The 15,376-nt window shown below is 33.2% G+C and overlaps 2 protein-coding genes across 2 annotated transcripts; one reads left to right on the top strand and one right to left on the bottom strand.

Annotated features, from left to right (window-relative positions):
• The first annotated feature begins 5,823 nt into the window (after positions 1-5,823).
• Positions 5,824-8,130, top strand: LOC111409126 (40S ribosomal protein S5-like). The gene is made up of 4 exons (XM_023039083.1): positions 5,824-6,043; positions 6,831-7,102; positions 7,460-7,663; positions 7,797-8,130. Exons 1-4 carry the CDS (start codon positions 5,948-5,950, stop codon positions 7,849-7,851), a joined length of 627 nt encoding a protein of 208 aa, XP_022894851.1. The 5' UTR covers positions 5,824-5,947; the 3' UTR covers positions 7,852-8,130.
• Positions 8,131-9,634: 1,504 nt separating this feature from the next.
• On the bottom strand, positions 9,635-12,554 carry LOC111409125 (11-beta-hydroxysteroid dehydrogenase-like 5). The gene is made up of 6 exons (XM_023039082.1): positions 12,263-12,554; positions 11,374-11,566; positions 10,905-10,990; positions 10,610-10,741; positions 10,226-10,390; positions 9,635-10,103 (listed from the first exon to the last, which is right to left on the bottom strand). Exons 1-6 carry the CDS (start codon positions 12,446-12,448, stop codon positions 9,789-9,791), a joined length of 1,077 nt encoding a protein of 358 aa, XP_022894850.1. The 5' UTR covers positions 12,449-12,554; the 3' UTR covers positions 9,635-9,788.
• Positions 12,555-15,376: the final 2,822 nt, after the last annotated feature.

The raw sequence follows: 15,376 nt of genomic DNA, 5'->3' as shown, positions 1-15,376 counted from the left end.
TGAATATTTTTTATATCTTTAGCAACAACATGAGATTCGTCAGGTTGTTCTTCAGATATGTTTTTAAGAGGAAAGGCAAGAATTTCAGTATTTCCATGAGGAACTACTATCTCTTGCAAAGGAGGATGAGAATAGATTCACCAGAAGAAGTTTTCCAAATCCTTTTTGGAGTATTTGTATTTTGAATATTTTTCTTTCTTTGAAGTGGGCTTTTTTTTATTGTAAACTTTAATATATGCCAACTCACAAAAACTTAGATTTTCAGGGAATTCAAAAAATTCTTCCCAAAAAGATTCTCTTTCATCTTTTGAAAAAGTTTTTTGAAATTTTTTCTAAAACTTTTGACATAAGTAGACTGATTAGTTTTAAATCCATTCCTTCTATTAATTCCAGAAGAAATAACATTGCAATCATGATCAAGTTTCTCATTTGGAGGAGGAGGAACCATATCAGATAAAGTTTGAGAATCAGGTTGTTCTGACTCTTCTTCTTTATCTTTGTAATGAGGTTTTGGAACATTGGGATTAAAATCAACACAGGAAAGAGAAGATATTAAAAATCTAGCAGATTGAAAAGAATTTTTAGGTTTATCTTCAGATCTAGAAGAGTAAGATCTTTGAAACCTAGAATAAGATCCTTTAAAAATTATTTTGACATTTCCGTCAAGAAAAGTAAGAATTTGATTTGGAATAATTTGAATAGGAGTAAGAATAAAATTTTGAACATTTTCAAAATTCCATCCAACTCCTCTAGATTGAAGATTCCAAGGAATTCTTTTGGGAATCATGGTGCTTGAATGAAAAGGATTAAATTCAACCAAAAGACGTTCATCTTTTGGAGATGAACGCAGAGAACCAATATTGAGCTGAGTATTCATGAGCTTGTAATATAATTTATATATTATAGCAAAAGTATTTGAATGATCATTAAAATCAAGATTTTTTGTTTAAATATGAAGATTTAGAGTATTAAGAATATCTCCATCATTGAGATTGATAGAAAAATTTGGATGACAATTTGAATAAACGAGAACACTTCCTAGATTTGATTCTAGAACAGATAATAATGAATTTTCAAATTGGAGAAGTTACTTATCTCTAAGAGTTAAGAGAATATGAATGTCTAAACTAAGTCGAAATAAGGGTTTAACAGCAATTTGAATTAATCCAACATGAAGATATTTAAATTTCTTTTTGTGAGATTCAATAGATTCTTTTGAAAATAAATTGATAAATGCATTTTGACTCTTAATTGGTATAGTTTGCTCAAAAGTTCTGAAGACATAATTTTGAGTAAAATCAAACTTTCCTATTTCATAGATAGAGTTTTTCTCTACCTTTGGAATAGTTCATTTATACAATCTTTGTTCAATTTGAGGAATTTGAAGTTCATGACCATTGAAATCATTTGATGTAGATGCAAATACTTGATCTAATTCTTCTTCACTTTGAAATTCTACTCCCTTGTCCGTGATTTTTTTTCCAATCTTAGATTGTCACATAAATCTTAGTGTTCTTATTGTGTTCTTGTTTATTTCATTATAGTCAATATTTTGCGATCAATTCAGAACAAAAATATTTGATTTTCTTCTTCTTCAGGTTATGAATTTCATCTTTTATATTAGTTTTTGTCTCTTTATCATGCTAGGCTAGATTATTTTCTATGCCTAGGTTTTAAGTGAACCTTGTATTATGAAATTTTTAAATTTTGAATCTTGCATTTTCAATTCTTGAATGGTTGTCATTGATTTATGTTTATCTACAATTATATGTGCAATAGTTGAATCAGTTTGTAGTTGGTTTTACCTTCAAAATATTGAAACTAAATTAGACATAGTATCAATCATCGTACAATCAGATATGGAATAGAAATATACTGCTATATTCTATGTGATATTTAAGTATTCATAAATCCTTAATGCATTCTTATATGTTCGCATCCGCCATAAAAATATAGTCAGATTACATACTAGGATATGTTTGATTCTACTCAAGAGAGATTGTTAAATAATTTAGAAATATTGATATTCATAATTAAATCGTGTTGTCAAATTATAAGATTCGAGGTTAAAAAGGATTGATACAAGGGAATTTGGGGTCCTAGTACATCTTTAATCATTATATTTTCATCAAATTTGTATTCATTACAATTTCATCGATTTTAGTTAACTTAGTTGTTGCATTAGTAAATAGATTATTTGATCACATTTGATTATATAAAAAAAAAATCACAAGTTTCTATTGTTTCCATTAAGACTAAGTCAATACGAACTTGAACTAGTACAATCTTTGTGGGTACAATACTTGGACTCAAGTGTCTAGTATAGTGTTGAACGACTTGTCGCATATGATGATATTTATTTGTTTGAATTGAGTACAACTTTACCTAGAACTTACAATATCGTATCTTATGCTTTTACTTGAGTACTTATCCATGTTAGACTTGTTTACTTGAGCACATAGCCGTATAAACTTATCACTCATATTGGGGGATGATTTGATTATATGGATTTAATTGTTAATGTTGTTGACCTATGCTTGAATGAATTCCTGAAACCTTAATATAGAAACCAAACTGATAAAAAGCAGTTTGGAAGTAGAAAGGTTAAAGCTTGTATTCATAAAAGTTTAATAGTGTGGAGTTCTCAGATCCCACCGTTGATTGAAAGAGTTTGAGTTAAAGAGTCGAGAATGGACACTGACCATTTTAAAATTCGAATCCCATAACAAAAGAAAAGATCTTATTCTTCTCTTCGTTGAGCTTTCATAACTCGAGTGATTAAACCTGCAAAGGTATCTAAAAATCTATTGTCATATAATCATCTGACTTGAGAGTCATTGGCCTAAAACTCTTCTTTAGAAAGTATAATAGAGGGAGGTCTTGCGCATAAGATATAAAAATAAAGAAAAGAGAGTTTGATACATCTTATGCTTCCCTTTGTGGATTTTATGAGTCGAGTGATTAAGCCACAACAATATCTAAAACTTGATGTCCTATAGTCATCTGATTTGGGAATCATTGACCTAAAAACTCGTTACAGTGATTATTTAGAAAGCTTAACACAGAGAGGTCTGGTACAAGGTATGTAAAAAAAGAATTCGGATTATTAAAAGTGAGATGTGCTTGATAAGGACTTTGAGATTTGATTTCTAGAAATTGATAGTGTGATTTTTTTATAAATACTTCCCATCTTTTTTATAGTGATACAAGTATCTAATTCTGATTACTTTGTGTAGAAAAAAGCATTTTATTGATTATTAAGAACCCATTTGTGCTAGAAATACCTCGAGATTGGAGAAAAAACCATGATGCATGATCTTACATGAGAGGTATAAGGGAAAATTCACCAAAAGAGGATTGGAATTATAAGTAAACCAACAACACTAAATTGGTTGTATCCTAGTATGGATCTTTCTAAAGTGTTGACTTAAAGTCGAACCTAAGGCATATGGGAAGTAATTCAATGTTGAGTATGTTATTTGTGATTTGTTTTAGTATAGTAATGAGGCTTATGCCTAAAGTTTTATTTTATTTTGTTTGAGGACGAACAAATGTTTTAGTTTGAGGATGTTTGATAAGTGCATTTTTGTGCACTTATTCGAGCCAAATTACTAAGCTTTTATGTTGTTAAAGTGTTAAATTTTACTTAACTTTGGTTAATTTTCTCTTTTTTCAGTTTTGGATCCATTCACTAGCAATTGGAAAATAAAGTTGAACTAATGATTGGATGGAAGGTTTGAAGTCTAATGTGCTCACGAGAAGAAATTGAAGGATTGGATAAAAGTAATTTAAAATGGAGGATCCAGATGCCATTTCATTCATCTCATATTCATCATACAAATCCATCATTTTGGAGCATAAACTAGGATTTTCATTGGAGAGTTCATGTGGGTTGAAGATCAAACGCGAAGATGGAGTTATACTATTTGATTTTCTTCTTCTCGGAGTTATGAATTTCATCTTTTGTATTAGTTTTTGACTCTTTATCATGTTAAGCTAGATTATTTTTTGCGCCTAAATTTTCGATGAACCTTGTATTATGAAACTTTAATTTTTGAATTTTGTTTTTGATATTAAAGCATATTTTCAATTCTTAAATGATTGTCATGGATTTATGTTTCTCTACAATTATATGCTCAATAGTTGTATGAGTTTTGTGGCTTGTTTTACTTTCAAAAGATTGAAAAGAAGTTAGACATAGTATCAATCGTCGTTAAGCCCGAAATATACTGTTATACTCTACGTGATCTTTAAATATTCATAAATCTTTAATGTATTCTTATATGTTCGCAACCATTATAGAAATATAGTCGGATCACATACGAGAATATATTTAATTATACTTGAGAGAGTTTGTTAAATAATGTAAGAAATTGAACTTCATAATTAAATCGTGTTGTCTAATTGTAATATTCGAGATTAAAAGGGATTGATACAATGGGATTGGGGATCCTAGTGCTTCTTTCTTCATTATATTTTCATCAAACTTGCATTCATTATGATTTTGCATTGATTTTAGTTAAGTTAGATGTTGCATTCATAAGTAACTTATTTGATAACAATTTGGTTATAAAAAAAATCACAAATTTCTATTGTTTCGACTAAGGTTAAGTTAATTCGGACTTGAACTAATACAATCTCTTTTGATTCGATAATTGGACTCAAAATTCATTTTATTACTTGTTAGCAAATCGTGCACTTGTGACATTTTAAACGAAATATATTTTCGTAGCAAGCTCCTCATTCGAAACTAAGGTATCATTCTCGCAAATCTAAATATTCTTCAATATCTTTGGCAAAAATTAGTGTTCATCACAATCTTTGTTGAATTCAACCACCGTTTCAAACACTGACATTGATCATATTCCTCATCCAAACTAACACGAATGCATCTCTTGAATTGAAACAAGTGAAAATATTACTATCATACAACATTACTTATGCAATCGAGAAGAACCTCAAGTTGTTCGAGATATGTTTGGAACAACTTTGAAATATTCATCTTCTTATCATCACAACTAAATAGTCAAATATATTTTGTCAATCACAATTTTTTAAACTTATTTAGGAGCTCTGTATGCAATTGTTATAATAATTTAATAAATAGATTTATAACCAAAAGTTGTTTTGACATTGTTCATGACTTTTCTCTTTGCTAACCTGCTGACCTTATATACCACTATTTACTCATCATCATTGTCATCGTTGTTGTGTTGTGATGTTGTTGGAGATTTACATTTCAAGAGTGATGAAATCATCAGAGTGTTAATATNATCATCATTGTCATCGTTGTTGTGTTGTGATGTTGTTGGAGATTTACATTTCAAGAGTGATGAAATCATCAGAGTGTTAATATTTAAAATGAAATTAAGTGACTTAATTTGAAACTAAATTGAATTTTAATAACTCCATCGAGATAAATTAAATTTGTTGATCTAATAAAAATTTTGCTAGAAATTCAGAGACTGCAAATAAATTTTAACTTCCGCAACAAGATGGAGTAAATATAACTGGTTAAGTGATTGATGGAAAGTAACACAAAAAGAGGAGTACCCGATTTATAATTATGCTTCTTATGTAAAATTTTCTTGCTCGCGTATTCAAAGGCCAGTTAAGTTAATTAAAAAAAAAAGAAAAAAATTGAACCTCAGTCTTGAGGGCCCAACCGTTTTGCCTATAGATCCAGTTAAGTTAATTATCATCAGTTTTGTGTGGTGTATGGCCCAACTCGAGAGCCCATTATTTCCCGATTAAAAAGGGTACTTTGGAGAATTCGACAAAGCACCCACTTCATCCTTCCTAGGGTTTCTACCTGTGTGATTAAAAAGGGTACTTTGGAGAATTTTCTTTTTCTTTTCCTCACAACACAGCAGTTTTTATCTTTGCGGCTTGAGGACTCAGCCCACTCCAACCTGTGTGATCACAGAATCAGATTAAAGAAGCAAAAATGGCTACTGAAGGGATAATTATTGATCAACAGCAGGAAGATAGGATTCACAGCGATGTATTGCTCTTCAACCGCTGGAGATATGACGAAGTTCAGGTACAATTTTACCCACTCCCGTACAAATCATGCTGATGCACAATTGAATTGTTTTTATATACGTTTATATATATTGCTTTATTCTTGTTAGTATTTGGAGGTTTTCTAGTGATAATACGTTGCATCTTAATCTGTGGAAAGATTAGCTATGAAATAGTTAATTTAGATTTGGAATGCTATGGAATGTCTGAATCAATTACAAATAAATTTTAACCTAGTTTATTGGGCTTACGAGCACATTTCAAAATCTTCATACCCGTTCAATTGTTTCAATTTTATTGAATATGTGTTGGTACGCTGTTATGCTTTTTATCCCATTGCTCATAGTAATTCTAGGAAAATAGTTGAAGATAGAAACAATATCCTTTTTTCCTGCAGTTGTTTATGAAATTTAAAAATGAATGTTGGGCGTCTCACAAGAAATTTAAACAACAAATTAAATCTTTCATTATCCGAAGCTGACCTTTGTCGCTTTGAATTAATTTTTCTGTCATTTTAATTCTTGAAAATAATTCACATTTCAGGTATTTGTTTATTGTTTTCTTGTATTTTAGAGTGAGAGACTATTGCACCAAAATGCTTCTTGAATTATCATTCAGTGATGCAGAAATCATATCTTGGATCTTATGTCTAAAAGATGGGTAGATTGACTTCTGATGTAATACGATGACTTGTAGACTTTTGAAGCATTTTATCTGCACTAAATGAGGATGCAACTGTGTGCTTGGATTTTAGTTTAAAGCCATTAACGAGTCTGTTGTTTCATAAAATTGTTTTTCTTATGCAGATTAGTGACATTTCTGTTGAGGATTACATCACTGCCACCGCTGCGAAGCACCCTACCTATATGCCTCACACTGCTGGGAGGTACCAGCAGAAGCGGTTTAGAAAAGCCCAGTGCCCAATTGTGGAGAGGCTGACTAACTCACTCATGATGCATGGCCGTAATAATGGAAAGAAGCTGATGGCTGTGCGCATAATCAAACATGCTATGGAGATCATCCACTTACTGACGGATCAGAACCCTATTCAAGTCATTGTTGATGCTGTAATCAACAGGTACAGTGAAATATCTTGTCGCTAATGTTCTCTCTAGCTACTTCTATAACTGTTGCTATATGAAAGATTAAAATGTTGCAATTGTTGCTCTATACTTCATGATAGCTATCATGCAACCAATATTTCAGTTACTTTAACCAAAAAATGAGTTCAGGTTATGTGGATCATTAAAACATACTTGGAAGTGTATTTTTTGAGCATGCTCTAAGACTTGCTCTAAGACCAAATTCTGTATTCCTTGAGAGATTTATGGAATGATGATTCTTTGTTATATCCACAGATTCTACGTTCCAAAGCAAGATATATTTAAGGATCTAGTGCATGGACTTTTATGAATTGTTAATTTTTTTGCTGTAGTGGACCAAGAGAAGATGCAACCAGGATTGGTTCTGCTGGTGTTGTGAGACGTCAAGCAGTTGATATTTCACCTCTAAGGCGTGTTAACCAGGCCGTCTATCTCCTCACTACTGGTGCTAGGGAGAGTGCTTTTAGGAATATTAAGACCATAGCTGAATGCCTTGCTGATGAACTCATAAATGCGGCCAAGGGGTCTTCGAACAGGTGAGAATAGCCTATCCTTTTTTCTATATTCACATGCCTAAAGCTCTTGTTCATTTTTTCCTTTTCTCTAGTGCCATTTATTTTTACAGAGTTCGCAGAATCTTTACTCACTTCCTTTCTAATTTACATGCAGCTATGCTATTAAGAAGAAGGATGAGATTGAGAGGGTGGCGAAGGCCAATCGTTGAGAAAACTATATGTGTGACTGGAGAGTTGCTATTTTTAGAGAGTTATTGCTTTGTACTTTTTAGTCTCTACCTGTTTTGGTGGTTTTTTCTGGAGAAACCTTAATTTCAGTTGCTTGGAATTGTCACAAGCATAATGCTGGACGAGACTGCAGTTTTTTTGATTTTACCAAGTTGCATTATTTCTCTTTACACGCATGTAACAAAACTTTGTGGTTTCATGGCAGCAAGGAGATTGGCAGTTTGAATATTTGACTTTAATGTTACTGATATCAAACATATCAAATCTGTGTTTTGTGCCTAAGCCTCTACTTACTTTATTTACTTAGAGAAAATATCTCTTGGTATACCATTGCATTGCAAGGTCTCGCAAACAAGAAAATGCTGTAGAAGCACCAGATTATGCAAGTTTGACTTGTTTTCAAAGATTAAAATTTGGAGGGTTGGACATGATTTGATTTAGTTCGATTTTAAAGATAATCAAATCAAATTTGAATTTTCGGGTATTTAATAAGTGGAATCGTTGGGTCTAAATTTTAATTGTGGAATTATTCAGGTTCGATTTCATTTGGTTCAGTTCAATTTTATTTGATTCTTAGGTTTTTGCAATAATTAAATTTTTTAATATTTACAACAATCATACATTAATTCAACTAATAATATGTTTAATTTTAGTTGTTACAAAATAACGTAATCCAATTTTATATATTTTTTACACCTTTATTTGTTGAGTTTTTCGTATATTTGATTGTTAAAATCATAGAAAGATAAAGATAGGAAACTTACAATAATGAAAAGAGGTATAACCGAGCTTTGAATTTGATTTCTCCATAACTGTAGGTATAACACTACGATAGAATAACAGATTTGAGTCAAACTTAGGTCAATTTGATTAAGTTGAATTTGGACTGAATATCAGAAATAGGAAAATTACATTTTGGATTTGGATTAAATTAAGTTAGCAAATTTATTTATGAAAAAAAGAGATAATTTGACTTATTTAGAGTTCGTTTGGTAGCCATTTTCTTCAAAATGCATTTTTCTCTTTTTTCTTTTTAACCATACATTCTTTATTAAAATAATATTACACGTAAATAAAAAATATTTCTTTATTTTTCAACCGCACATTTCACATCAATTTACTATTCTAAAATACATTTTTAGATAAAAATGCTTATCGAACACCCTCTTAATATAAATATATTAATAAAAATTAATAAGATTCAATTCTTAGGGCCCGTTTGGGATGTCTTTTGAAAAGCCAAAAGGAGTTTTTGAAAGCCAAAAGCTGCTTTTGGACCGTTTGGCTATTTTTGTTTAAAGTGCTTTTGGAGGTGAGAAGAGATTTTAGAGGAAGCCGATTTTTTTGGCTTTCTCCAAAAGCACTTCCGGAATGAAAAGTGATTTTAAATATTAATTTTCAAACAAAAATTAAAATAACTTTCTCCAAAAGCTCTTCTACAAGAAGCAAAAGCCAAAGTAAAGGCCGTGCCAGACGGGCCCTTATTCGATTTTTAATCTAAAATTAAGAATCGAACCAAATCCGTCGGTTCTCGATTCAAATACCCGTTCGTGGTCCGAGTATTTAATTTAAGAAGGACTGCTCAATTCGGATTGAGGTGAGGTTGGGTCGGAGTGTTTTGTCCAGAAAAGTGATTGTCAGACTCGCTCCTATTCTCTTTGGAACAATTATGTATCAGAATTTTGATGAATTTTGTGTTACATAACGATTGGATATTTGCTGTTCTATTATCTCTTATGGATCCTATGGGTAGTTAAAAGATTCTAAACACGTAGATTCGAATGATTCTAATGAAACAGAAGCAAACATGACCAGTATGTATTTCAAAGATTCGACACAATGCAAGGACAAGCTGGAAACAGAGTACATAAACAGATGCAGATGAAACTGATGCTCCAATGATAAATCCATCGTTTCTTCACTCTAATTTCAGCTGCTGTGGCTGCTGCTGCTGCGGCTGAAGGTATTGGGAGAATGTGATGGGACCTCCTGTCAGTCTTGTGGGATGAGGCATATCTAGAAGTGGCCTTCCAGTCCCAATGAAAGAGGTTCTTCTTTCACCACCATTTATCAAAAGGAACCGAAGTGTCCAATACAAGACTTTGGGTGCGAAGACCCTGTATAGGAAAAATACGTCATACCAGCTTGGATATTTTACATATGGGTCTCCTCTACATGCCCCAGAAACAATCAACTTTGCAAACTCCTCCACAGGACCACCAGATACATGTACCTTGTAAAGTATGTAAGAAAACACTCAGGTATATTGAAATACTTGAGAAGCTCAGTTGTAATTGCTCGAGGATTTACCAGAGACAACCCAAATTTAAACAAGGTCATGAGACTGGAATATACCTCTCTTTCTTCCTTCCATTGCATCTCTGCACCTTCCTCCACCATGAATTTTCCTCGGGTCATTTCAGTCCCGATCCAACCATGTGTTGCAATGGTTATTCCAACCTCATCCTTCACTTCAAACCTCAGTGTCTCGTAGAAGTTCACAAGTGCTGATTTTGCAGCCTACTCGTGAAACATGAGTTGAAAAACCAAAAATCTGTCATCTGCTTAGTGAATATTGATAATTGAGAGTTGAATGCAACAAGAAGAATATTTAAGATTTCTTCCAAACGATGGAGCTATTGTACTTGTTCATTCTAATAATCCAATGTTTTATTGGAAGGGAAAATTGATCTTCAAAATTGGAATTAAAGCAATTGTGTCGAGTTCATAAAAACTCACAGAATACAAGCTCATCCTTGGCAAAGGTAACCAATTTTCTACTGATGCATTCACTATGATCCGTCCACTGGTTTGCCGGAGATAAGGGAGCGCGACATAGGTTGGATAAACATTACCCCAGAAGTTTATGTCCTGATAATGTACAGCAATTTTTAAAAGAAGCTAAATCTTAAAATATAAAAATATTAAGGTGTGAAAAATATTGTGATTTGGAAACATATAAAGAAAACTTTTCAACAACTAAGTTGAAAGAACTCTAGAAATAGCTCAAAGGGCATCTAATTTTTGACCATACCATTAAAATGGGAAAAACACTGGTATCAGTAGCGTCCTCGAAGTAGAAAGTATGTCCCAAACTTGCTGTGTTCACTAAATGATCCACTGCAAGATGCAAAAAGAAAGGAAATGAGAAAAACTGAGAACTCATGATGCATGTGCACATGTCTGAGGGACGACTACACTATTGTATTGTAAAGTTATACCAGTCCTAAGAGACAAGAAAGACAGTACTCAAGTCAGTGATACAATTATGCATAAGACTTCATTTATCTGAAAAATGAATACAAGCAGCAAGTTTTATAAGCTTTGCAAGCTTAAAGCTCCTCTTGATTCAACTGATAAATATTAACTCAAACCCTTTTATCTGTCAAATCCTTGTTTTCATACAAATCTAAGCTTAAAGCAATGGGCTCAAATCTTCTCGTTGCTTAGGCAAAGAATAGCACAACATATTGGAAGCAAAAAGGTGTATGCTCCAGGCTTACCATGCCCAAAATATTTGATTGTCTCATTGATAAATCTCCTACAATCATCTTCCTTGACAACATCAGCAGCCATGATCAACACATGCCTTGACCCCAGCCTTCTTGCATTCTCACTTATTCCTCTCAGTCTGTGCTCTCTTCGAGCGATTAATACAAGATTAACCTGCCTCTTTGCATACTCATAAGCAATTTGCTGTAGTAGTAAGAATTGGTCATTGTTGAGGTGCCCATGGCCAAAAGTACAGGTAAAAGAAGCACATGAGTTTAGCATTTATGGTAAACGAAGAAAAATATTTTATTTAACCAATTCCTTATATGTATCCCAGCATTAGACAAATCAATGGGGGAACTTCCCAAATTTCATCAGCTTAAAATAAAATTCCACATAATCTATCAAGACTAGGGGTTTCGGTCAATCAAGACGAGGAGCCCCCATCTTTAACCGACATGGATTTATCCAACAGCATAAACAAGATATTAAATTTACATAAACAAAATACTAAATTTCCTAAATAAACATTAAATTTCTATCTAATACTTTATTCCACCCAAAAGATGAAATCTTGTGGACAGATGAAATCTATATCGCATCCTTTTTTTTTTTCCAGTTCTTATTTTTCAGAAACATAAATACATCCCGAAATACTGAAGAAATGTCAAAAATCTTGAATCTTAAAGCAAACCCCCTAAAGCAAGTTAATAGTTACAACTCTCTCTAATTCTTTTTTCCCCAGAAATTTTGTTCAATTTTATCATCGAATTATTCACTATCGATTTACGTTGATGCCCCAAAATATTTTGCACCCACGTGAAACATGAAACAATACTTAATTTACTGGGGAAATAACCTATAACTAGAGTGTTAAAATTGTAAGAGTGGAATAATTACCTCCCCAATCCCTGAGGAAGCTCCAGTGATGACGACCACTTTGTTCTCCATATTTTCAGAGGTGAAGAAAGTATCGTATATCCATTCACAAGTGTTGATGAATGTCAAGGTAGGCCATGCAAATGCCAGCATCACAAGGCTTGCTGGAGGCACCAGAAAGTTAAGCGCAGCGGTTATCAGATCCATTTCTTATGAAAATGAAAGAGAGGATGATAATGAAATTAGATAAATAAATGAACAAACCGGTTGAAGATTAGCTACATGTTGAAGATTAGCTACATGCAGAAGAGGGTGGTGAAAACGAAACACGTGTTAGTGTACAGATGACGAATGGAATGGAGGAGTTGATATTTTGGAACTTCTGCATGAGGGATTGGATTGATGCTAACGCTAACATGACACGTTATTTGTTATAAGGGATAGGACCAGCTCCACTTTTTAACATGAAACAGTACAATAGTTCAATTTTAAAGCTCAAATAATTGTCGATATTGATTTTTTCAAACAAGACGACTCGTCATAAATTCCATATTAATTGAGTTCTAATACGTTATTGAGTTTAATATTTCATCCTGAACAATTGAATTTGATAAACATTTGTGAAATTTATCGTTGGGATTCCAAACTTCTTAAACTTTTGCAAATCATGTCTTTACATTTTTGCAGATGGGGCCTCAAATCTTTAGCCTCAATTGCAACTGGAGGACAATTGAACTGAATCCATCCAATCCTCTATCAATCAACTTAAAAAAAATCAATTTGACCACATTTTGATTAACTTAAAGGAGCACAATTATAATTTTGTATTTCTTTAACGAAATAATTAAAAAATTAAATAAAAAAGGAGAATTGAAACCGTTCATCTTCTCCGAAGGAGCCTCCCCCAACCAAACGTTAAAGGAGGCTAGGGATTAATGATGAGGTTGTCCCACATCGATTGTGGAAGGGATTGGTAACCAGTTTATAAATGTGAGGAAAAATCTTATCTTTTGATCTAGCTTTTGGAGCTAAGAAGGCCCAATGTCACCTAATACTAGTATGGGAAGAATACATAACTCAGGCCTTAACTATACCCCAATTCAATTTTAAGAAAAAAGTTTAAAAATTCAAAACTCAGGTAGTAATTAATAAATATTAATATCAATATCTTGATCTACTCCAATCTCTCTATAGACTCGCCCAACCATAGTTACCGGGAATGCATCTGCCATCATTTGCTCTCGTAGCCATCAGCATCCAATCGGTTCAATATCCATAAAAACAGTATTTCAAGGGTGGCGACTTGTTTGGATATTTAATTTAGAACATAGACGAAAATTAATAGATAATCTTATTAAGCTTCAATTTGAATGATCGATTGGCATGGATGGAGTGTAAAATTGATCTAGATGTTTGATTTATCATCAAATTGGACGTAAATTTGTAAATTTTTGGTGGTGTGATTTAAAATGTAAACTATTACCTGTGATGTTGATCCAATGTCGTGTTACTAGTTCTCTTAAATTTGTGACCTTTGGACATTGATCTGTTACCTGTATTATTGATCCAATGACCTGTAACCAATTCTCTTTATCACGTTGACTCGTAGACGTCGATTTGCTACTTATACAAAATGATATATAACTGTGAATTGTTATGTGTGACCTATAATATACAAACGGTAACTTGTGACCTTGAATCTTGACCTATTATTAGTGCACAAAAACATGTGACATGTGAATGGTGATCTATAACCTGTGAACTGTAACCTGTGACTTATGAACTAAAACCTGGGACCTGTGACAAATGCATAAAGATAAGGTGACATGTTATCAGTTCATATGTCACAGTCATCATGCACAAGTTACAGATTAATGATCACATGTCATAGATAAAATAAAATTGATCACAAATAACTGATTTATGATCACAAGCCACACTACACAGGTCATATGTCATATTGTACACTCTATGAACATGTGACTATTGTCAACAACACCACCACTATTTGCAAACCATAGCCACTCCACCGCCATCGATGCCATCACCACATCCACAGTTGATAAAAACTAACAAAATAGAGAGAGAAGCGACGATTTTAATTGTAACACCAATCACCAACAAAACCCACAGAAAATGCAACAATCAAAAGCCCAGCACTCCTCAAATTAGAAGCCCAGTAAATCAATGGTAATCGTATCATAATTGGAACTCCAGCACTCGTGTAATCCTCAAAATCAACAAAAATCAATGGCAAACAGTAACAAATTGGAAACCCAGCCCTCGTGTGATCCTCCAATTTAATTCTAACAAACCATTTCTTCAAGTTTAATTTCTTCTTAACACTTTTGCAGTTCTCACTTGCCACCATCCTTTGCATTTTAGATTATCATCAAAGAATTGCCCTTCGAAACCCATTCCCTAAATAGAGGGGCCCCTTGATACTTATCTCTATTACGTGGCTGAATTCAAGGCTGAGCAGTGTTGGGTCGACCGTTGTCGTCTATCGATTTCGTTGTGCACAGTCGCTCTAATTTTGATTGTGCGTGGCATCCCAGCCCTCGTGTGATCCTCCAATTTAATTCTAACAAACCATTTCTTCAAGTTTAATTTCTTCTTAACACTTTTGCAGTTCTCCCTTGCCACCATCCTTTGCATTTTAGATTATCATCAAAGAATTGCCCTTCGAAACCCATTCCCTAAATAGAGGGGCCCCTTGATACTTATCTCTATTGCGTGGCTGAATTCAAGGCTGAGCAGTGTTGGGTCGACCGTTGTCGTCTATCGATTTCGTTGTGCACAGTCGCTCTAATTTTGATTGTGCGTGGCATAGAGAGAGAGAGAGAGAGAGAGAGAGAGAGAGAAGGTAGAGAGAGTTAAATAATAATATTATTAATATTAATAAGTTTAGTTACAACCTGATTAATGAATAAGTAAGCCTTAAATCTTATTTTTGAATTGTGATTTTTAAAACTCGGTTCCCGTGCAATTTCCACTACTAGTATCAGAACTCAAGTTATCAACAAGTATCAAGCTCAATAGTTACGAGATGTGCGAGTTTGTGTGAGGGGGAGAAGGGTTTGGTCTCCCGTAAGGCCCGATGTGTGAGGGGAAGACGGGTTTAGTCTTTAGCAA

Source organism: Olea europaea, chromosome 14 (genome assembly GCF_002742605.1).
Source record: "Olea europaea var. sylvestris chromosome 14, O_europaea_v1, whole genome shotgun sequence".
NCBI lineage: Eukaryota > Viridiplantae > Streptophyta > Magnoliopsida > Lamiales > Oleaceae > Olea > Olea europaea.
Note: the sequence above shows the minus strand (reverse complement) of the source record. Positions and strands in the feature narration are given on the sequence as shown.